At 38.5% G+C, this 25,594-nt stretch overlaps 1 protein-coding gene across 1 annotated transcript in view; it reads right to left on the minus strand.

Annotated features, from left to right (window-relative positions):
- Positions 1-25,594, minus strand: part of LOC140232745 (uncharacterized) — a 112,222-nt gene that overhangs the window by 30,374 nt on the left and 56,254 nt on the right. The window contains exons 10-12 of the mRNA XM_072312862.1: positions 24,056-24,294; positions 23,663-24,010; positions 9,401-10,204 (exon numbers count right to left, since the gene is read on the minus strand). Of these exons, the coding sequence (XP_072168963.1) occupies positions 9,401-10,204; positions 23,663-24,010; positions 24,056-24,294 (1,391 nt within the window). The remainder of the gene's footprint in view (positions 1-9,400; positions 10,205-23,662; positions 24,011-24,055; positions 24,295-25,594) is intronic.

Consider the following 25,594-nt stretch of genomic DNA (forward strand, 5'->3'; position numbering starts at 1 on the left):
AAAAAATCTTTATCAGGAAGAAATCTTAGTTCCCTGTCATTGTCATTCCTTTCTTTTTAATGTTACTGCTGATGAGCTGGTTGTTTCATCTAGTGTGATAATCTAATTCACGACTGCATTTCATTTTTTTTTTCTTGCACAGAGGACTTTTCTGAACATCTGTAAAAACAGAACAGAACAGAACAGAACAGAACAAAACAGAACAAAAAAAAAAAACAAAAACAAAAACAAAAAACCCAAATACAGACAATGACCAAGAACAAATCACATCCACGAAGCAAGCTTTTCAATTGCCCCTTAATCCATTGTAAATTTAGATCTGGTGTTACATTGATCTCTTCAAAATCTTATAATGTTTGAGACATCCTTTCCATTCATACAAAGTGTGATCACATTTGGACATTTTGCTTCCTTCCTTCAACAAATTGCTTCTTGAAGAGAAATTATGGGGATATTAGTAACACCTTATCCGTTGTTCATGTGACAGAATGACAAATTTGTGCTTTGGCAGACTTTAATGCTCTGAGGACAAGCACTCTTGCCTGGCCTGATCCTAACCACTGCTTTTTCCTTTCCCATACCCCTGAGGACTAGCCCCAAACCATTAGCCCTCTTCCTCAATAAAAAAAAAGTAAAGTACTATATCCCCACCCCAGTCTTGCCTTGCTACAGATGGTATCAATGCAGCGGCTGTTGTCAGAGGCAGCTCTGGTTGAATCACAGTTTATCGATATGGGTAAGGAACTGAAAGTTGGTAGATTCTGCCCGTGCTCACTCGGCGGGTGGTGAAAGGGCGAGCCTCGCTCACTCATCTTTTGACCTACTTCATCTTCCTTACAAACTCTGCTCCCATCTTGCTGCCAGCCTTGATGTACCCCTTTCCTGTGCCTCTAATTATAGGGCTGGATGGCTGGTTGGGTGGGGGCATGGGGAGGGGTAAGGGACATACAGGAGAGGGCAGGAGAGGGTGGGGTTGCTAGGGGAAGATCAAGTTCAATTGAGAGGGGTGGTAAGGAAAGAGTGAAGGTTGCTTCCAGTATGCCCACGAACGTGATTAGAAAAGGCTGCTGAAGATTATATAATCTCACTGCGGTGTTAACTCCTAATGACTTGGATTTTAGTAGGTAAATGAATAGGGATTCATACGTAGTGCACAAGTGTAGTGGCTGGATGGATTTAGTGATGACCATGATGATTGTTCAAGCCTAACTTTACAAACATTTTTAGAAATTGGCACTGTCCAAAAATATTCAAGATTATCTGATTTGTATCTCTTTTTATACACTCTTGTTATTCTATGATAATGATGATAGTAGTAGCAGTAATAGTAGCAGCATTAATAATAATGATGATGATAATCATCATCATCATCGTCGTCATCATCATCATCATCATAATAATAATTCTATCACAATCATTATTATTATCATCATTATGCCATCATAATCATGATAACAACTACAATATCTTAAGTTCAGTGTCTCTCTTTTCTGGGAAAGGGGGGGGGGGGGTGGGGAGAGCAGAGGAAATTGGGGACAAATGGAGATGGGTAGACTGGCTGAATTTAGGGAATTAAGGGCGATAACTAATCATAATGTGTAAGGAGACAGAGACAATAATTAGGATGTGCTTCCAGAATGGGATTATGGAGTGTTGATAGGAAAATAACACACGTAAAGTTCAATGCCATACAGAAAGAAAAAAACGTAACCAGATTAAGGATCAGGGCGACCAAGAGCAAACCGGAAGCAACAACGCGACTGAGCGAAACAGAGGATGGATAAAAAGAGAGGGAGAGGGTTGATAATGAGATAATGATGCCGACGAGAAAGACGATGAGGGCATGAAGGAAGACGTCGCCGGCGCTAGCTGGAGCAGAATTTTGGCAAACCAGAGAGCGGAAGTGTATAGTTGTTGGGAGGCATCCGTAGCTTTGAGGTGGATTGGAAGGAGCAAGATGAAAATAAACAAACAAACAAACAAACAAACAAACAAAAGAAGGAGAGGAGGTGGAACCAGTGTTTCAAAATGGAATGAATGAAAATAGTGGAGAATGAAATAAATTGCAGAGCTGTATTGACTGGTTAAAAAAAATGCAAAGACATTGCCATAGAGTGTATCAAGGGTAACAGGATATATTCCAACTTCATGCATGCGAATCCCACTTGTCCTTACTGAACCTCCTGAAATATCATGTGGAATGGTGTCTCTAACATAAGGGTAATACCCCCCCCCCCAAAAAAAAAAAAAAAAAAAAATGGTTACGGACTTGTATGCACAACTGAATAACACAATTTTGGAAAAGATAGGAGTAAAAAAGAAAAAAAAATGTTTTTTAGCACTACATAACTGACAAACTATTTTGTCTTAGAACACTAATCTCAACCAGAAAAGACTTAAAAGCATGACGGTTGTGCAGGCAAGCCCATCAAGCATAAATCATTTCTATTTCCTGTGACGAGATGCTCGACTATGGACGTCACAACAATTGAGGTCATTATGCACCCGTCCAACATCACCACCTGTGGCTTCTGGCAGGACAAAAAAAAAAAAGGAAAGAAAAAAGAGAGAGCAAAACTTATAGGCGTGTCATTCTTTGGCTCTCCATAGTCCCCTCTTACTAAGACGCTAGTCAGAACTTCACAATGACGTACGCACCACTTGAGCCAAATGATTACAGTAATCCATGCTGACACTGGACCCTGTCACTTTGTAAAGAAACAGGTGAACACTGACCTATCTCACCCCGGAGATTCAACCACAGATACCTGCAGCAGCTGAAAGGGTGAGGGTGCAAAACTATATGTCTTTGTTCTAAAAATGAACTGCCAAGCATGACTGCCACCATCACAAGCATCTCAAATAATTCAAACTTTTTCCTACAATGCACAACGGGACACAAACAAATAAATGTCAGATCATGGAACATGCCCCTCCCTAGTCATGTTCACCCATTTGCTCTTATCTTTTAAAAACTCTCACAAAACATTGACATATAACTTTCTTTCTGCTCCAACTCTTCATGAACTGCCAAGCATGACTGCCACCATCACAAGCATCTCAAATAATTCAAACTTTTTCCTACAATGCACAACGGGACACAAACAAATAAATGTCAGATCATGGAACATGCCCCTCCCTAGTCATGTTCACCCATTTGCTCTTATCCTCACCGGCAAGGTATCTTTTAAAAACTCTCACAAAACATTGACATATAACTTTCTTTCTGCTCCAACTCTTCATTAATCCCTAAATATTCTGTCATGAGATACCCTTCAGATTGATATATTTCGTCCAATGTCATCATGTCTGTGACTGATGCCAAAATAAATCTCAACAACCTGATATGATTTTTGCAGGGGTTTGTGCAACAACAAAAAAAATCCCTTGGAAATTTGAAAGTCAGGGTTCAGCAACTGCTATTTTCTATTCATCACAAGGACAATACTGGGATGTTGATCAGAAGTGAGTTTGTATGAAGGAAGTGCTGTTGCATCACATCTGACATGGGGAAAGACTTTCATTGTACCCCCATCCCCCCAATCTTTTATCCTCGAATCCTCATAGTACTATCATGCTGTACCATCGAATGTAGATGAGAATTCTAGTTAACAGACACAAAATGCACTGAATGTTTGCTACTCTTTCTCCTCTGAGGGAATCATAGCCATCATCATCATCATCATCGTCATCATCATCAACATCATCATCACCATCATGATCATCAGCTGTAAGACACAAATATAATGGTCACCTAATTTATACCACGGTCATCAGTATGGCCCTACATAAAATTTGAAGTACATTGATCCAGAGAACTTAATATGGAACATAAGTTGGTGATAGCGAGAGGAGACAGACAGATAAAAACAGATAGATATATATAGAGAGAAAAAGAGATGGAAAGAGATAGAAATGGATAAAGAACAGAAAAAAAAGTGACAGCCAAGTCATAGGTATAAAGAAAGATAATTTCTCTTCTATCTTACAAGAGAGAAATATGGAATAGGAATGAGTAAAAAAGAAAATAATAAAAAAAAAGGACATAACCTGCTCATCTTCGGTTTTCCCCTAAAATTGTTTTTGACAGGCAAGTATGACTTTGGGTCTTCCCATAGCCATTCAATGTAAGATTAGAGCTAAAATTAGAATGAATCGAGGTTTTCGGGAAGGGTGATATTGCTTTGCCACTGTTAAAAAAAAAGAAGAAGGGGAGAAAAAAAAAGAGGAGGTGTAGGCTAGACAGCATAAATTTTGATGACCTGTTTTGACATGATGGTACTGAGCCTCCAGCTGACGTGGATGAAAACAACAAACCTTCGCAGGCCACAGCTAATTGGTCTGGATGACATAGGATCACAAGACGGTTGACTTCTCATCAAAATTGTCCCACAGGGCAAAAAGCCTTTGGTTTGATCCTACCACTTTAATAATTTTACAAGCACCTGATAAGATATGAGCCTTTAAAAAGAATGCATTTCAGAAGAAAGTATACTTTTTGTGTATGATTTGATGCATTATTTAAGTAGTTCTATGCAAGTAAATAATGAATGACCATCACCGAGGCTGCTCTCCTTTTCTACATCTAGATAACTTTAGATAACTGTTCTCATATTTTATGTTGATTTTGTTTCCCACAGGTGCTATCATTCAAGTTTGAACAGAACTACACAGTTCTTGACTTCTATCTTTTAAGAACTAATAAAAATCAGTTTGCTACATTTTACCTCTGATGATTCAAACCTCCATACAACTTTCATGCTCCAAACACAGCTGGTGCCTGGATGCACATGGGGGAATACTAGAAAGCTGAGTTTAGTCATTGGTAAAAATTTACTTTAAGGCACATTGTAAAACATTTGTCTTGCAGAAATCTACTTACAAAAATTCCCTGTTTATGAGGTTTTAAACTACACAATCACAACTTTCTTAATGACTTTTGTTATTTCTTTATGTCTCTGGATCCATTTGATATCTGTCTTGTTGTTCCAAGATGAAAATCTATTTTGACCAGTTACATATGATGATTTTTTTTTTCTCTTTTAAACCACATACTGCATGATAAGTTACATCTCCAAAAGTCAGCCATAATCATCAATAGCTTTATATGTGTCAATTTCTATATGGGATTTAAAAAACATGTTCATTAGGACTGCATGATTTCATATGCTGCTGGTCAACCCTACATACCCCTCTTCCCCTAAATTGAGAAGATTTTTTTGATGTTCTCTAAAATGGTGACCAAGAATACATGCTTATGCATTGTACTCTCCATTTCTCATTTGCAATCAAAATATTTCTTGCCTTAACTTGATCCTTCTAAGTTCTATTACTTAAAACTGCTCACTTTCTTCAACAGATTTCACAAAGCTACTTGCAAAGTAGAACTATATCAAACATGATTGTGATATACTATGCACAGGAAATATATCATTTTAACTAATCAATGCACTCAACATTGCAGTCTCCTGCCCCCCCCCCCCCCCAAAAAAAAGTTAGTCTAAACAATCTTTTAGAACAATGTAATGCTTTGTATAAGATATGCCAAATAACACAGAGGGGCAATGGGAAAAAAAAGAAAAGAAAAGCAAAGCACAATCTACCCCCAGGCCCCCGGTAACTAGGAGAAGATTCTCACACAATGACAAGTCTATCTTTAGCGGCAGCTCACAACAATTGCTTGGTCTCATCACACGCATACAATAAGTCTGTATTGGATCCACTCACTGCAATACTAGGAAGCTGTTTAAAGGCAACACGGTAACAATAAATGAAGGAAAACATAATACAATTTTCCCTTTTTTGTTGCTTGTTATTTTGTTTCTTTTTGGGCCATGTGATACACTGTTTTTTGTTTTGTTTTGTATTTAAATAATAGCAAGCTGTGTTGATATATTAAAAGGGAATTTTGGTTATGGTTTCATTGCAGAAGCCACAAAAATGATGCGTGTGAAAGAACTCCACTGCATGTGCATCACTGCATGCTCATTTCAAAAGTTCCACTTACAACCCAAGCTGTGCTATTTCACATGTATCAACTGTCAAAATTTACTCAAAATGGTTCCAGACTCTGCAAATTTATGCATATTTTAGGATTCTATGAATTAGTTACAAATTTCACATTACAAAGCACCCATTGTTGTTTTTGTTGTTGTTGCTGTTGTTGTTGCTTGTCCTATAGTATTGGTAACATCAACCCTTTGCATGTAATGTATGTCTAGTTATAAATACAAGTACACTTGATGAGGAATAACGGGGAATATCTTCAGTGACTATGACACCCCTCCCTGTTAAAAAAAAAAAAAAAAAATGTAATCAACATATAATACATGTGTAACACTATCAAAAAAAAAAGTTTAGTTTTTTTTTTTTCTGAATTGAAAATTTCTCCTGAGCACTCATTTGGACAAAAAGTGGCAGGGTATTATGGTAGCATTATAACTTTTAACTGTCCTCATGGATGTATACACTGAAATATTATAGGGGAGAAACCATGATTACAACAGAGTGTGTTTCGACCATAGCACATACTGTACGTAGGTCCTAACAATAATGTATCAGGGGGGAAGTGGCCAATAATCACTCCAGCTCCATGCATACGATATTTCCCCCCCCCCCACGCCCCCACTATCCCCTCCCCCATGACATTCATTCCGTCACCCTCACAGACTTGAACTTCATATCTTTCCTGCTCTTGACACTTTCAAAAAAATATTGTACCGCTATTCAAAAAGACAAAGAGACAAAGGCAGAGAAGAACTATCCAAAGAGAAAAATAAAGAGAGAAATTAACGTGCTTTATGCCAATTGCAATAATTGACGCTTGAATTTAAAGTCACTTGCACAGAGATACCATGGAAATACAGGGAGAGGACTTTCGCATGGTGGTGGAAACCGCAGAACATAAGTAGCATACAGATTATTATATCCGCAAACTGTGTCTGTTATAATCTTGCATAACCACATCATCGCCCCATCAAATTGAATGAGTGTGCCATAAAACGAGGGACAAAAAGAGGGGGAGAAGGAAAAGAGGAGCTCTACTTTTTTTTGTTACCATATCTCAAAATTTTCATCTGCCTACATACAGCCAGAGTTAACCTGAGATTTATTACAAGGCGACACAGAAAACATAAACAGCAAGTATTTTTCAAATAGGGTCATTCAGAGTATGAAGATTTCATAAGGCTTCCTGGGTAATGGAAACCATGTTTCACATGCAAGGACTAACAGCAGCAAATCACATGGAATTTCTGAAGTCTGTAAACTTACACAAAATGTGAGATGAAAATGTTTGGTTTTTGTCTCTAATTTCTCAACCTCAATGTCATAATCATATAATAATTGAAATCCATAAGAGAAATGGTGAAAAACCTTTGATTCATGAATATGATATTTGGATAAATATGATTTTATATATCACATTACAGCATGGAAGACTGCTGATAATGAGAAGCAAATTTATGCACCAAGTCATATATTAATGATTGTAATTAAATGAGGAAAGATATTCTAGAAATTAGACATTAAAGGTTCCAGTGAAATGGAGAGAAGACAACTTTGATGTGTATTTTATCGATATATGGCATTGTTAACTGTCAACAATTTATTACAAGAATAGAAAGTATAATTTTGGTTCATGTCAAGCACATGCCAACCCATCATCACTAAGATTATCCGAAAATATGAAGTTTCATGTTCAACAAATAAAAAGCCTGCTTATGCCAAACATCAAGATGATCTACTTTAAACTTTCTGAGTTTTTGGAAGCACTTTGTGTTTTCTTTGTCACATGTGTAATGTTACTGTTCTTCATGTTAGGCTGATACCCGAGATCATACAGACAATAATCTGTGAAAACATCCCAAAGAAAATCCATTAACTATTAAAAAAGATAAGTTTACAACACAGTATGTTGTAACAGCTAATCAAAACTGCTTGTTTACACTATACGGAAATGCCTTTCTTCAATCTGCTAAAGTTGAACTATATATCCTAAGGTCTTTGTTTTCTTTTCATACACATTCTTAATGTCAGTGCTAGCCTCAAATACTGTATATGCCATATATATTTTCATGGGATTTTTATATTTATGAATTTAGTGGGTCAGGTGCTATGCACAACTTAAGCAACATGTAAAAATATCAACTATGATCCTTACATAAATGCGACACACATGCTTACATTTCTCTGCTCATTCCTGTATACTCCGCAATCGCAAATTTAACCATCACAAAATTGTTGAGAAGTCCCAATTCGCGAAGAATTAGACTCACTAAATACATGGTGTAAACAGCATACACATCAGCATCTGACATACTGATCAGTTTAAAGATGGCCGCCAGTATTAATCACAACAAATCAAAGTGGAGAAGCAAACTTACCGCGTGTGGGGGAAGGGCATATTCTTTTTTTTTTTCAGTATTACATCTTGGTGTGACCCTTAAAGCTTGAAATTGGCAGTGACGCAAATAGCTTCATGGGAGACGGCATAACAAATTGAATCTTTGTGTCTCCAAGGTTTCGGCAGAGGAAGTAGCGGAGGCTCTGAGTTGGTGCCCCTATGAACACTTGCTGATAAAGATATATTTCCTGCTGTGAACTGGGGCAACCATTTATTTTTTTTTCCATTACAAAGAATATATATTCATCTTTTTGAAGGCAGTATCCCTTGTTTGTTATCATATCTGTTGAGCATCCATCACTGATAAAAAAATCCCTAGCTCGTATTTTAGATTTGAAGAGCTATTCAAATATAAAATAAACAATGTGAAAACAGAACTCTAGGCATACATGTCAAACAAATCTGCTTTTCATGTCACACTTAAAGGCAAAATGAAGTCAGAGGTGAATGTTTTCTTCATTTCAATTCATTTACTATACAAGCAAATATTCATGCTTAGTTCAAGATGCAAGTAAATTTGACATGCAATCACTGCTTAATTCAACCTATCACAAAAGATGCGTGAAATTATTGCTATGTGATTCCTACTTGCCAGCAAACACAAGTGCAACAAAATTACAGCTTTGTATACATGTACTATGCAGGTCTCTGAAGTAATATGTAATATTTGTTATTGGTTAATCCCAGAGTCACACTGCATTCATATTCCTCGGTTCAATACCTTCAAACATTTGCTTCCATTTTGGCCCTGATGTCTCTTGAGCAGCACAGTAGAATTTTTTTCTTCATGCAAGAATATGAGAAGTTTTAAGGATGATGCGTGTGCCAAGAAGAGGAGTCATACACCTGAGCATGCCAAAGATGAGATGCAGATGATGCAGATTCATTCGGAGGAGACAGGAAAGACGTCTCGAAGGCGACATCCACACGTGCAGGGGTCCTGAACCATGCTTGCAAGGCAAGAGGAGGTCCATGCTATGGCATAATCCACCTCACCTGCTGGTATCCTGTTATTAACTGGCGTCTCTTCACCCTCCGCATCCTTGTTCTCCACCGCCTCCTCCTCCTCTTCCTCCTTCAGTTCGCTGTCTGCTAGTGGCACTCGGGGGCTGGGCGAGACGGACGCCTGGCGGGGAGGGAGTGGAGGGGGGTCTTTTGTTTTACTGGACGAGGCGGATGAGGGGAATACCTTGCTGATTGCTGCACTTGATTTGGAAGATTTGAAGGTCCTCCAGAAGCTCTGTGACGGGCTCTTGGTCTTCTTCGGTAACTGTGAGTTTGTGCTCGCGGCATATTTTTTGGCGGTACTGCTGGACTTTGCTGCATTGAACTTGTTCCGTAGCTCAACCTCTGCAGGATCGAATACTGATTGCCTTGGTGGTAATGGTGGAGGTACTTGGTTCTCCTCGCTGGGTGCTGGGGGCGCCTTTGAGAGATCTTGCTTAGGCAATGTGTCTTTGACTTTATTTTCGCTGCTTCCACGCACAGGGAGCGGTGGAGGTGATTTAAAAGTGAAGTTTCCCGTGGTGGCCGCGGCCTGCCACATGCGCCTCCGCAGCACCGGGGAGACGGACGCCGAGCTGAAGAGCTTCTCAAACTCCAACCGTTCGCTCGCATTGCCTGTCGGGATGAAGTGTGTGGGAGGCAGAACGGGTGACAGAGTTGGTGATGTGTTGTTGGTGGTGGTGTTGTTGGTGGTGTTGTTGTTGGTAGTGGTGGTGGTGGTGGGTGTTGAGTTGTTGGGAGGGGGTGGGGGCGGTGCCCGCGCCGGCATCTTCTCCCGGATGGCAAAGCTGCGCTCTAGACGGAAACATCGGGACAAAGAGGCAACGGTATTATTTACAGAGAGGGGGGCCGGGGCTACCTCATCATGCACATGCACTACGGAGGGACCACATAGCATGCATCACCTTTCTGAGGCCATTCAACGATCTAGCTCATCCTGATTAAATCTAATCTCTCTATCTTCCTGTCCTCTTAAAAAAAGAATGATCCACTTTGAATACCTTATATGTATGTGAAGCATTTTGTTTCTTAAGTGTTAGAACTTTCCAAAATGACCTTGAATGACCTCAAAGTTGGGCTCCAGAAAACTTTATTAAGAAGATGTATGTTAAAAAAAGAGGTTATTTCAATTGCCAATCGCAGGCTTGTATAGCATCATTCTCAGAAAGAGTGTCCATCAGGGAGAGAAGAAGCAACCAGAAATAGGAGATTGAGTCTAGAAGCTGTGCAAATGCCACAAGCAGCAGGGGTTGAAAGCAGGAGTTTATTAACCCTTTGAATGCAGACTCATCTGAATGCTAGATGATCTGTGTGCTTCGACCATGGGTAGTAATGAGTCAGTGGGTTAATGTAGACTGGAAATGACTGCCAGGCTAAAATTAATATCAGAGTGACAGAGGGCGGATGCAGCATGATGAACAATATCCAAGCAAAGGGTTGGGTTTGTTTCATTCAAATGTCCAGCATTTTACTACAGAAGGCTCATTTGAAATCCTGAGGTAATTTCTGCAAGAGTGCAGACATCCCTATGCAAACAAATTTACCTGGAATCCCTATAAAAGAACTCAAAGCAACCAGATATAAAATCTCAAGCAGAATATCTCCCTTTTGCAAATGCAAGCACAAATGGCACTAACATGGTTCTTACAACAGGTTCCCTCATAAATCTACATAATTTATATTTCATTCATAATCATACATGTATAATTCATTGTCAAATGTACTAATTCACAAGTATATTTTCAAGTCAATTCTTTCTCTTTCTTCAAGAACTATTACATTATTTTACAAATCTGTATGGCACTGATTTGGGCATCAACTGATGGATAAATGGCATATTGGCCAAAAAACGTTTGCATTAAATTGCTATCCAAAAGGCGCTATCTCCTTTCCTAGGAGATTATGATGGACTATGCAATGTATGTATCCTTCATAGAGTCAAAAATTCATTAAACAATGAGCATTTCAGAAATGATATCAGAACGCAGAGCAATTTGAGATGGATGTGAGAAGGAAGAGCAGCTAAAAGAGTGACAAAGAATAAGACAAAAAGAGAAGATTAGACAGAAGAAGTGTAAGTGGAATGACAAATAAGAAAATTGATGACATATACCTATCCATCTGTCCAATACCTACATCTCTCTCCCTCTCTACCTAGATATCCATCAATCTGTTGGGTTTGTCTATCTATCCATCCATCTATCTATCTATCTATCTATCTATCTATCTATCTATCTATCTATCTCTCTCTCTCTCTCTCTATCTATCTATCTATGAGTATACTTGTTTGTTTATTATCTACATATCCCTACTTACTTTTTAACGTTTTTCTTTCTATGCATTTATCTATCTTTTCTGTAGCCACATTTTATAAGCATAATATGCATTGATCCTGTCATAATTATGTCAGACAGATACATAGGTTATTTTTTCCAATTATTAGTTATTGCTCATGAGGGCACTGCAAGTTACAAGTCCTGCTTTCCAGCAGTCACGGATCCCCTCTCTTTCCCACAACTTTGTTTTGGTACAGTTAGAAAAGTCACAATATATGACTGCACTTTCATTCCTAGTACTTTCTTTTAATATAATGTTGCACTGATTTGTATAACTACGTACATAAAAATGATAACTGTAATTATACTTCCTTTCAAATGAAGATTAATGAAATGAAATGGGTGGGATAGATGAATAGATAGATGACTGAGTTGAAGAGAGGACAAACCAGGAAATGAGGTATCATGCAGATGTGGAGAGTGTTTTGAGCATCACCATCGTACCTCTAAACGGGAGTGGAGGTTGGTGGTGTGCATATTTGGGAGCTGGGCTGCACAGCCCAATGGTAGCCACGGCTGCATACATAAAGCCTCTTCCGAACCGGAACAACGATGAAAAAACTATGTGAGACCTACTATATCTTAGTATGTATACTATATCCACAAAACCAGCAATACGATCAACCGACGAGACCATTAACGGATGATCCAAAACCACTGCCTGCTCTGTCGGAGGCAGCGGTAGTTCTCCCTGGCGACTCACTGCATATTTGGGGGTCTCTCTCCACCACAGAAAAGCAAAATAACAACAAAAGTTACTCCTTTTAAATCTCCAAGGACCGTAGACAAAAATATGCAATCAATGGGTCCACCAAGGAAGAAAGGACAATGTGGAAACTGCCAGAAATTCTGGGTGATCTGTTACTAGTATACTTCTCTACATTATTTCTCCTTCTTTGGCAACAAAATAAACTTCAATTTGTTGGTCGCTCAGAAAATTTTTGGCTTTTTACTTTCCTGTTGCCATGGAAAGTCGGTCACGGTGATGGGCAACCACTAAAATGTGACAGCTGCCCTTCTGCACGCAATGAACAGGGCAAAGTTGGGCTGCATGTCAAGGAATACCAAAATTAAGTTGAATTATTTCTGTTCAGTTGTAGATATCTCTGCTTGTCACATGTTCCCCCCACTGCATGTGCACGCTGGTTCTCCTGTGTATAAATCCAAAGTATTCACAAAGCGCGTACAGTCCTTATGGGGAAGACGAGTAAATCCAATCAATCTTTTCTGGTTGATTGGTGCCGCTCTGGAAATTCTCTCCCCTCACATGAAAATATTCCTCGATCCAATAAGTTTTAGGGCAGGTGCGGGAAAACAGAAAATTCAGCAGAACATAGTGCGACACAAGAAATTTGTTTATATCCAAATCAAAGAATCCAGGGCAATGAAGATTTCTCCTCCTATGTTCTATCTCAGTAGCAATGAGAAATCTCTTCTAGTGAAGAGCAAAGGAAGAGTTATTTCTGACAACACAGAGTTGATACTGCAAATGATAGCGTATGAGACACTACACGTAAAAAGGGAGGGAAGAAAACTTGTGCGTGCACACCATAGATGGCGCTATTAGCCACTCAGCCCTAAGGGACGGCCTGTACGGGTTTGCCCCGTCTCACCGTCACAACGGGGGCGCGTGGTTGAGACGACTTGCGTCACAAGGAGGCGATCCCCCTACCCACCGTGACTCATCCCCTCTTTCCCCCACAAGTCACCCCCAGGGACACTAATTGGCCTTTATTAATGTGCCTATTTTCGCTCATTCACACTTTCCCCCTAGCCTGCTGTCAGCTTCAACACTTGGACATTCCCAAACTCTCCTGTTTTTTTTCTACATGGGGAACATCAATCAAACTTTTAATTAACACAACTAGCATTTTTCTTTAGTTCATATATGGGTAAACAATATCTTAAATGTCTTCTAGCATTACATTCTACATTTCACTTTTGCTTTCTGTTCTGATGCACAACTTTTTATATTATGGGCTTTTACATTGTAACTAACAATTCAACACCGAAGAACATCATTCCAAACCGCATTGTTTTTTTAAAACTCCACCACTCCATTGTCTTTTTTTCGAAGTATCCATGGAATACTCAGATAACATGATTTACAAAATTCAAATGGTTATAACATGATTATTTGCCAAAATTGTCTGTCTCAAATTTGTTGTTGATGTCCAACCCTGTATAAAAACAAGTTTCTCATCGCACAGCCCAATTTCTATGCCTACAGATGTAGATGTTAACAAAATGCTATTTTGAGGTGGCTGAAAATTTGTCCATGGGCCAGATGCCAAGAGAAAAGGGGGCTTGATCCCATCATAAAGGAATAAAACTGATCATGTAGACACCTGTTGGTATTCCTTCAATATGATAGCAAATAATTTGAGCTTTTTTCTTCTCAAACCAGATACTAAACTACCTGTACTTGAAATAGACACAGAAACACACCCTTTTGTTCTCAGTAAGTTTAACATGAATGGCTATTTGTTGATTTGGCAGTTGCATTGTTGAAGTGACTTGCATTAGTTGCAACAGGCACAATAGAGGCCAAGGAAGTATTCTGTATATAAATATTGAGTTTGAATATACACACAAGTTTGCATGTGCATGAAAGGTCACAAAATCACAAATGATGTTTGAAAAGATTATACTTCTGAATTTATTGATGATACAGCATTTAAAAAATAAGAAAGTATGAAAAGCATGTTCATCAGTATTTTTTTCTTCTCTTGTTAATTTAAATTTCATCGGGATGGTGTAACAAAATGTTAATGGATTTGGTTAATTGCACTCCTTGAGCAAAAGAAAAACAACAACAACACATTCCAGTTCTTTCCTATAACTTCAACTGATGGGAAGACAAGATAGATGGCAAGAATTTTGTTCTTCACTCTGGTGATAGTTGAGAATGGTGTCTTTTCCTTCAAAACTATGATATTGTCTGTCTGTTTATGAACATTATTATTTGTGCTACATTCATCTGGGTGAAATGTAGAACTGAACTAAACTAAAGGGGAAAGCTTAATCAATGCATCAGTCAAAATTGAATGATTTTTCATCCCAAATGTCTGAGAATATAATATATCAGACAGAAGTTGACTAAGCAGCAGAATATAATCTGGGAGAAGACTGACATTTTTCATCCGTTTCCCTAGCAACATATCATCAGGTCCGGGAATCCTAAATGTCAAGCAACAAAGTGATTCACCCTGGACTTAACTGCAACAACATGGCAAAGTTTGTTATTTCAAGGGTAGCAGCTGGTTGCCAAAGAATAAAAATAAATATAAAAAAACAACAACATAGAAATAAAGTATAAGTATTTTGTCTACTAATGTTACAGTTTTCTAATCAACTTGGAACAGAGACACATTTCTGAGTACCAGGAAACTCCCAGCTCTCACAAGCTTCCATACAAATTTTTTATACCAAATATTATTGTGCATCACACAACCAACAAAAAGTTGCACACACTGAGTTTGTGCGAGGATTCAAAATATGTGAAATGGGTCAACCTAGCTAATCTTGAGTTTTTCATATTTTCTGAAAGAGCAAGTCTTCTTCTCTACATAACTCGAAATTTGGGGATCATAAAATGAATGGAAAATTGTGTTTTTAGCACTTTTTTTTCATTTTTTTTTAAAGAACAGTATGATTAGGTGTGTCTTAGAGTCCCCTCTTCATTTCTTAAAAACCCTTTACACACTCTTCACTTTCAACTCTAATAACTTTTGAAAGGATAATGCTACTGCTTTGAAAGTTGGCATCAGTCATGGATAGAATGTGCTGACAAAGCATGATCAATTTCAACTTAATCTGACAATCCCTTCATTGCTGTTGCTATGAAGATTTACATTCCTATTTGTCCCATTCTTTGCACAGAGCAGGACTCAGCAAGCGTAATAAGCACTTGTATAGATCCTATACTTCACAGCCTCTTTTCTCAGTACACACTTTTCCAGAATGTGTGATTTTTTCCCCAATATTTAGATACTGTATAAGCTGTAATTTTTGCAAGGGTTTAATTTTCATGAATTTCACAAATTTCACGAATCATAGTTGGATTGCGAATTTAACAACACATGAATATGTCTCAATGCGCTTGGGTGATAGTGCATTTACGTTAACGTTGGCATCAATTCGTGAAAACAACATCTCGTGAAAATGTCTATGACCTCCTCATTTGCAAAAATATCTGTACGTGAAAATAAAACAGCTTATAGAGTAGGTTTGAAGAGTCAATTTGAATTGAGTTATACATCATTTCAGAGCTTACAGTCTGCCCTTTTAGAGTCTGATCTTAGCTAAAAATCCATGTCTGGCGACTTTTTGTTGATTTTGTGTGTGAGGGTCACAAATGATGTTAATTGGGATATATTGCAAAATGATCCAGTTCGTGGAGTGTAAACCACAGAAAGTTTTTATATCATACACTTTTACTACACTATTCAACTACATACATTCAGGAACATCTTTTTTCCCCCAACAGCTGAAAGCTCCCACACACTTCTGAAAAGCACATGACATGATTTTTGCCATAAAAAAAAGTATGATGTAAAACAGAAAAGATCATGTATCCTTCCCCCGGACAAAATTCCCCTGATGGTGCATTTCTTGCCAAACCCATTTACGACATCCATTAGTCAGAGTTTATAGCTTCTTCAGCCTCAACTTCCCTAGCTAATCACTGGCTTGTACTGTATAACGACACTTAATGACACAATCTCTAATGTATCTACAACCACATAGGTCATGCTGTCTGATGCAAAAGAACAGAAAAAAACAACAACAACACACAATAATCATGTTAGCAGTTGTTCAGGAGATTTATCAACAAAATTTCAAACCAGAAGGTCGCCATGGCAACAGCAAATGCTCGTCTGGCAAATACAGAAGTGTAAAATGAGAGAGAAGAGCAAAGAGGTGGAGAGAGATAGAGATATCTAGGGAGAGCGAGGGAGAGAGAATGGTAAGGAGAGAGGGAAAAGAGAGAGTGAGAGAAGAGAGAGAAAGATAGAGATAGATAGATAGATATATAAAAAGAGAGATGGAGTATATAAAGAGTGAGGAAAAGCGCTCACAAATGATGCAAATGTCAGAATGCCACCCAAGGGCAGCCTGCGGCTTCTTCCTTCAGCGAGGCATGACTCGAGCCAGTCACAGACATGAATCACAATTCTTCTCCTGGCACGCAGCGGTCGCGAGCGAGGGAGCCCTTCATTTCCGTGGAAGTCTTAGGGAAAATAGCCGGCGGCACAATAACCTGGTAAACTCCCCCCAGGCCAGGCTTCAGCTGCCCAGTTTAGGAGATGTGCACCTCTTCTGTCTTCTTACTCTGCCCTTTTGACTGCCAATAATCTTGCAATTTTTCTCCTATTTTTCTTTAGTTAGGTCCAGAGTGGTAATACCGCATGCTTTTGAAGCCATGATATTTACACATGTGGTGTTTCATCACAACACCGAAAAACTGTAACATCATAAAACTTTCTTAATAAGCAAATTCCAGTCGCATGGGACACATACCATTCTGATCATTTTCTTTTGCAACTTGAACATGCCAAGAAAATGCACACTCAAAGCGGTTGCAGATTTTCTTTATGGATGTTGGACTCTATACTTATTCATGGAATTTGCTCCTTTTGTTCCCTTCATGCCCCAGCATATACACTGGCAGAGGACATTTTGTTCCCTTTAACCCAGAGTTTGGGTGAGATAGGATGACACTACAGACCAAAACACGCCCTGAAGCTAAATCACACACACATGGGAAATGACTACTTCATAACTCAAGAAACTCTTGTTGTCTGGTTGCCATAATAATATGGAGACACTAACACTCACTTACAGATGAAGTCATTTATAATTCTGTCCATCTATCTTTCTGTCCATCCTTCAATCTCTTTCTTCAAAGAGAGCAGGGGGTGTTTCATGAAGAATTTACACCGAACTTTGACTTGAAATTATGATATGCTGGTGGCTTCTCTTTTTAGTTCTGTCTAATGTCTTCAGAATCCACTTCAAATTGTTATCGAAATTTGCAAACAGAATCCTTTGTCCCCATTTTATTTTGTTAACTAATGCCCATACGGAAAAGTCTCAAAAATTTTCATTCTTATATGAAAGTTACAACATCATTAAGTAACACACAACCTACCATAAATCTAAGTTGATCTTGAAATTTAAGATTGACAAATAAGACAATTTCTTTGTCAAACATCTTCACGAATATCAGGTGCCAATGGCTCACTAAGTAGATTGCAAAGACATCTTGTTTATCTGGTCCCTACCCTGCTCTCTGCTTAGCATCCAGTATCCATATACCTGAAACCTACCTACTTACATGTTTCTCTCTCCTTCTTTTTATCTAGTATCTCCCTTTATATCTATCTTAGTATCTTCTCATCTGATCAACTTTCAACTTTCATTTATTCATTCACCCATTAGCAATAAGTCTTCCTGTCTCCTTCTAAGCTAGTATATACAAACTGTGTAGCACTATTCACTTCTCTCATGTATGAAAAACAACACAGTACCAGTTCGAGTTGTATGATGAAATCATTCCATGGTTTTACAACTAAATGTATCTAACCAACCCCCCCCCCCAAAAAAAAAACAAAAAAAAAAAACAACACACCAAAAAAACAAAAACAAAGAGCTGTTACACACTAGACTAAGAATATCTACATACTAGGTGATTATTTCTTTTATAACAGGTGTTAATATGAATCATTTTATCACTAATATTCAAGAGCAATCATGATAGAATCACACACTCTCAATGTCTCCTTGCAAATGGAAGTGCTTGGATGATATCCACAACACCATCAGACAGCCAAACTACTAAGCAAACCAGACATCCAAGGACCTAGGAAATATGAAGTAAATCCTCTGTCCTAATGATCAACATGGCATGGCATGGTTTGAATGCATCGCATATGTGCATTCAAACTGACTTTCATCTGCAAGCCATTGTGGTCACATATTCATCATACAACCACACTCCTGCAAATTTGGTATTTGCAAGCATGACATCAACAGTTTTCTGTGAAAGAAGAAATCCTACCTCAGTCACACCTTGCATGACATACTCTGAATCTTTAATCCACCTGCACCCAGGAAGTCTACTATTTTTAAAAGAGTCAGCGCCTAAAAAAGGTACTAGTACCCAGTGAAAAATCCTCCTTCTGAATCCACAGATTTCTGTTACAGTTTCTATTTTCTCTTTCTTGTCTTTGACACTTTGGCTTCCATCAAATGGCTGCATAGATAATACCTTTTTTTTTTTTGGGGGGGGGGGAGGGGGGTATTTGCCGGGTTTTTTTTCTGACAAATTTGCTCTTGGCCAATCTCATGCAAGGATTCCAGTAGCTTATAACAGTTTATCAGAAAAAATATCTCACAAAATGTTTCATGAAATGCCCCCCTGTTCGTTTTCCAACATGAGATGGCGCTCTTGCTGTTTTATGAAATCCTGCAGATGATTTTCATGACCACACATAGCCAGTGTCTCACAAAGTCAGGGGTATTCTCAGCCAGAGAGTAACTATAAATCTACTCCCTCAGAAACCAATCCTGCTAAACAGACTCGAACAGACTTCTTGTTGACCAACGATGGCATAGAACAGTGTCATTGACAGTGTCATCAAATCTTTTCACAGTTTAAGTCAATGCACTCTCATTATGGACTACTGATGTCACAATACTCATTCATGAGACTGGCAATGAATTATGATGTCATCACATCACAGACATGCATCGTCATTGTTAAGGCAATGATGTCACAATACAAGTGCTATGAGGAAAGTGTAGGTCTGACATCATCAAAGCTCCTGACTAGTGATGTCACAGTACTAATTCATAAGAATAATACTATGATGCAAACAAAGAATACCTTGACACTTTTCTAATTGACCAGTGCCATCATTTTGTTTTTGTTTTTGTCTTTTTTTTTTTTGTCTTTTTTTTTTTTTAGTCAAAAGGGGCCTGAGCCTGTTGTGTTTTCTGTAATCTGTATACCCTTTATGTTTGTCATTCTGCCTCTGACAAAGATTCGGCTAAGACTGAAAGCTCAGGCCCATGTTGACTCCATCTTACTCCATTAGGTACGCTACTATTCCAAAAACAGTTTTCAGCATCTGTTTTGCTACTTTTCATTTTCTTTCTTCCTACAGAATAGTGCTGAGTTATTACAGCAGACTTTTGCTATTAACAGCGTATGCATCCTTATTGTTGACAAACAATGTCCCAAAACTATTTCACAGTATGCAGCTAATGATGCAATCAAATCACAGATTTTCATCCTACGTTGAACACCAAAAATAAGATGTCACTCTATCAGTACTAAGGTGTCATCAGAAAAAAGATTTGCCTCTTTGGTGTTCCTAAATGATGCCACAATATCATTTCATGAAGCATAATGTGGAAATGACGTCAGATTACACATATTAATGGCATCACTATTGTTGACCTATGATATCACAATGCTCATTCATAAAGAACAATATCAGGTCTTCAAAACATCATAATAACTTGGGTACTATTGGCCAATGATGTTGTAATAGACATAGGGCCTACCTATACAGAATATTGTTATGATGTCATTACAGCATGGCTATGTCTCCTTATTGTTTACAAATGATGTCACAATACATTGTAATTAAGAATACGGTGCAAGATGACATCAAAGCATGGATAGGAACCCTTGTTATTGAACCATGATGTCATGATGCTAATGCTTCAACAGTGCTATGATGTCATCAGAGCATTGCTAAGATCCCTTATTTATGACCGATGATGTCACAATACTAAATCTTGGAAAACAGCATTATGATGTCACAAATAGTAGGCTATTATGGCACCCTTATCGGTGACCCATGATGTCCAAATACTAAATCTGTACCAATCTATGAAGTGTTGTGATGAAATCAGAGCCCAATGAGCATCATTCCCCTTCATCAATAACATCACAAAACTAGTTTCTGCAGAATGGTCGCATGTCATCACAAAATAGATATCATCCCCACTATTGACCAATGACGTTCGCACATAGGGAAACAAAGAATTATATAGAGAATAGTGAGATGATGTCATCAGAGCACAGACATGCCTCTGGGCAAAGGACATTAGGTATTATGTTGAGTGCATGCATGCCAATATACAGGGCTCGACACTAACTTTTGTTCCTCTGGTGGCCCATTTGGGCCACTGAAATCTTTAAATTTAAAATTTTGGTGGCCTGAAAAAAAATATTGACCCAAAGTAAGAAAAAAAAGTAATAATCCTTTTTCATAGTTTTCTTTGCCCAATCAGGCCATCAAAAGATCACCTTTTTGAAAATTTGGTGGCCCGACACCAATTCTTAGTGGCCTTAGGCCCCTGGGCCATTACCAATGTCGAGACCTGCATATATCATTACAGACAGTCACAAAGAGGAGGACGAGAGATGAGATGAAGAGGTGAGCAGGTTGGGCCAAGCTTTGCTATCCTGAGAAAAAAAATACAATAAAGTGATGTTCTGCAAAAAAAGAATAACTGCAAAATAAAGTTGAATAAATAAGTTTTTATCAGAGAAAGCAAAAGACATGAATGATTGCATAGTAAGATTAAGCAGAGCATGCATATTTTTGCATGCACAAGAGATATCCCTTCCATTCCCATTCCCAGTGCAACTCAAAAATTCACAATTCTGCAAACCCAAAGCAATTTGATACTCAAATCCAGAGTACAAATTCATCTTCTCTGGCAAAATGCATCAGGTATCTATAAGAGAATACCAAACTTTCAAAAATTTGGGTTGCAGTAGGTCATTAAACAGTCCTGTCCATATTACTTTTCCAATTTAAAAATGGTATAAAAAATGATGACCTTGCAACTGCACACATCAGGTTGATACCATGTTTTCATTTCTTATCATGCATGCAGCCTACAGATCACGCTGTGCCTGAAATATACAGCCCTCATTTGCAAAGGGGTGGAGGTTGAACAGACATATACCCCGGCCCACGTAATAATTCCATTGTATACACTTCAAAAACAAGATATGATTAATCATTGTGTAACATCAATGTGCAAAACCAGAGATGTATATTATATCTCCATAGTGATCTGAAGAGACCCATCAACACTGAAAAGATTGAAAAGATATTCCAAATTACCAAAACCAAATGACATCTTTAATAGGAGTGAGCTACTCTGAGGCACAACTTCCTTCTACACAGGGAGTTTGTGATTTATTATTATTATTATTATTATCTTTTTTTAATTTACTTTTTTTTTTTTGGAGGGGGGAAAGCTTGCAAATGAGAACCATTACCTTGACCCTTTAGCACATGAAGTATCTTTTAACTACCTGCAGTAGTCTTCATGTGTTGGTGCGTAATTTGTGCTTATGTAGGATGCGAGTGGTTGAAAATTTGTGCTTCTCTCCTTTTATATTCATGTATCATTCCTTGATCACCCTATTCTGCATGTTAATCTTCTGCACCCATAATCTGTCTGCCTATAAACCCATGCGAAATAGTGAGAAATTTACGCCCTCCTCCGATGAGAGAAGACTGACATAAAAAGGAAACCTTTTGAACCAAAGGATTAAGGTTGCAAACTGGATAATAACAAGGAATAGCCCTGTCTGCAGACAAACCTTGCTAGAATAAACATTACAGAAGTCAAGCATAGTGGTTGGTGGAAATGCAATACAGGCAAACTTGCAATACCACACATTATAAACTGTCAATGACATTCTGTGGGATATGAGCAAACCAAACATGCATGCATGCAAAACCCTAAAAACACATGTTTCAAGAGGAAACTCATCATTACCATCAATTGATAGAGAGGGAAAACATGATATTAACAGATGCAGTGCAAGGTCAGGAACCAACATGTACATATATGTAACTTGTCACCATCAAGGCCTTATAATGTAGCAGACATTAAAGCTGATAAAACTGTCAAATACTCTGATTTTGCTGAAAGCAAAAATAGAAAGTGACATTTTTTTTTTGGGAAAATCAAAAGTCTGAAATGTAGCATAAACTACCTACCACCTGCATGGATTTCAAAGCCGAATAATGCTATAAGATATTCACTTTTCTCAACATTTTAGTTTTCACGATGTTATCAAAAGGACCTATTAATTTTAAGTGAATATTCTATACACTTGACTGTTTCTAAACTTAAAGTGGCAATACTGTTTTTTTTTTTTTAAATAAAGCAGTATAAATTCTATATCATTGGGAACCTTAGAGGTTTGAAAATGTGATGATGAAAAAACAAGAAAATTAGTGTCTAGCAACTTAATCAGGCTTTCATGGTAATGGGGATGGTGAACAAAGAAATAATACAATTCCATGGAAGGGGTCTCAAAACCCAACAGCTGAATAAACATGTGCCTATATTGGTCACTTCACAATGCACATTAGCTTCACATGTATACACCACTTGTTTTGCCCACCAGCATGCTACAATGAGGAGTACATCATGATAAGGTAGTGAGAAGTTGTGGTAAGTTTTTACAGTTTCTGCTAAAAGTTTTAGAAGAGAAATGGTAAATGAAAGAGTGCTCAATCACAGCACTTGTTACTGAAAAATCTAGGCATCATATTGTTTTCAGTATTTGTTAACATTTTGATATTATATCAATGAAATGTGTTAATTATTTAGGCAATGTAGTCACCACTGATTTGAAATTGATATTTGCTGTAGCAGAAACAAAATGTACCAGAACTACTCTTTTCCTTAAAACACATCTTATTGTCAGCCTGTAACAAGAAGATTGCAGATTAATTTTGAAATAGGGGATTGTCTGAGCCAGGGCTCGCAATCTTCTTGTTCTAAATAGAAGGGGGATGTGTTCCCACACCTCTTCTCCCCGGATGCTGTAGGCAGCCCACTGAACTAAACCATGCCTGTCACTTACCAAGTTGAGGAGGCGGCGGCGGGGGAAGGGGTGGTAGAGAGTCCTCTAATATGAGGGGCGTGTGCCCATTGTTGGGAGCATTCTGGTTTGGGGTGGGGGTGTTGCTGGGCTTGTTGCCGTTGGCATCCGCATCCAGTTGCTCCAGGAAGGCAGCGTTGCTGTTGGCGACGGTGGGCTCCACCCCGTTCTCCAGCTTGCTCTCTGGCACCGTCTCCAGGCCTCCAGTCACATCCCCGTTCATCAGGATGCTGTTGCGAGGGAAGATGTCCGTTAGGCCATTTTTGATCGGCGACAGCGTGATCTTTTCGGGCCCGTTGCTAAGCTTGCTGTTCTCCTCTCCTCCTCCTCCTCCTCCACTCCCGTTGCCGCCGGCAATGTGCTTGGTGATCTCACCATCCTTGCAACTGACTACGGATGACGTCCGAGGTCCGTTGCCCTCAAACTGCGCCCAGCTGTTGCGGTAGATGAGAGACAGCCGAACGGAGTCTGACGTCGTGTTCTTCGTCGATGCTGACTCGTCCATGCTGCTCTGGTCACTGATGCCATTCTCGATCATGGAGTTGAGAGGGCGCTCTCCAGTTGACGAGCCATCGGTGTCGAGGGAACCAGAATTGCCACTTGAACTCTCAGGCCTAAAAAAGAAGAGAGTGAATTGAATCATGTGAGAGGCACACATTTCTATTTGTTTTGCTTTTTTTTCATGAGAAAAAGGCTAGTGAATGTAATTGAAACACGTTTGCTAATATAATTATATGTGACCGACCAACTCAATACCAACAAAAAGTAGGCCACAATGAATTTCAACTTTTCTACATAGTTTAAAAAGAGTAATGTCTGAGCTTCAAAATGATACATAACTTGTTAACATTGGACCACCCTAACCCATTCATACAGTGACTGAAATAAGAGAGAGTTAGGAGATGCAGTTTCAAAGAAAGGGAGAAAAGAGGGCGTAATGATTAGGGAAACTCAGGCATGCTGTGCAGAAGTATCAATGCAAAGATACTCTATTTCCCAATAAAAACTGCACCTGTTAGAAAAGAACATGTTCCAGAAAAAATACTGAAATATTGATTTCGGTTTTGTTTTAAGCAACCAAAAATTTTAACATTATGTAGAGAAAAGGTAACTCTCCCAGGTATTAATGGCAAACTTTGAGCCAGTCAACCCAAATGACATTTTGGTACATTACAGAGAATCTTAATCTGTAACTTTTTTGTGGGTTTTGAGCTGGACAGTGACGGAGACCTGAAGTCTTGGGCAACACATGAGAATGTATGGTTTATCTGTCACATACAAATTCTGACATGCCTCCCTCTATAGTCAGGATTCAGACATTTTGCTCTCTGATGTCATGACTGGTAAATTGACTTCACACACGTATTCCAAAATGTACTTTTAAATTTGCATATTAGGGTGTAGGAAATCAATCATTCTTGCTTGTAATCTAACATTCATCATTTACACAGATGTATACCTCGTACCAACTTGCATTCTCTACAGAGATGATGCATGCAGGCGTGTTGATATCTACATGTCAAATTGTTAATCTAGATTGTTTGCTTATTCATCAAATCTGGCTATACAAGACTTGTGTGTCAGACTTTTGGACAATGTCTCTCACTGACATAAGCTATATTGGTGTAAAACTACAAATATGAGACCATGATCCAATTCTATGTCATCTGACATGAAAATTACTATCACATGAGTACAGAGGTGTGCATCTTGTGATTCTCATGCTCTGTTGTTGCTTCATAATATTGCTAAGCAAGGCAGGGGAGAGATGTATATTTTATGTATGACCTATTCCACAGACTGTTCCCCCGTACTCTTTTACTCTATAACCCCCCCTTTTTTTTTGCAATTACTTCAAGTCCAACTGAGCCATCAAAAAAAAAAATAAAATAAAATCCAAGTAATAATGTATCA

Source organism: Diadema setosum, chromosome 9 (assembly GCF_964275005.1).
Source record: "Diadema setosum chromosome 9, eeDiaSeto1, whole genome shotgun sequence".
Lineage (NCBI taxonomy): Eukaryota > Metazoa > Echinodermata > Echinoidea > Diadematoida > Diadematidae > Diadema > Diadema setosum.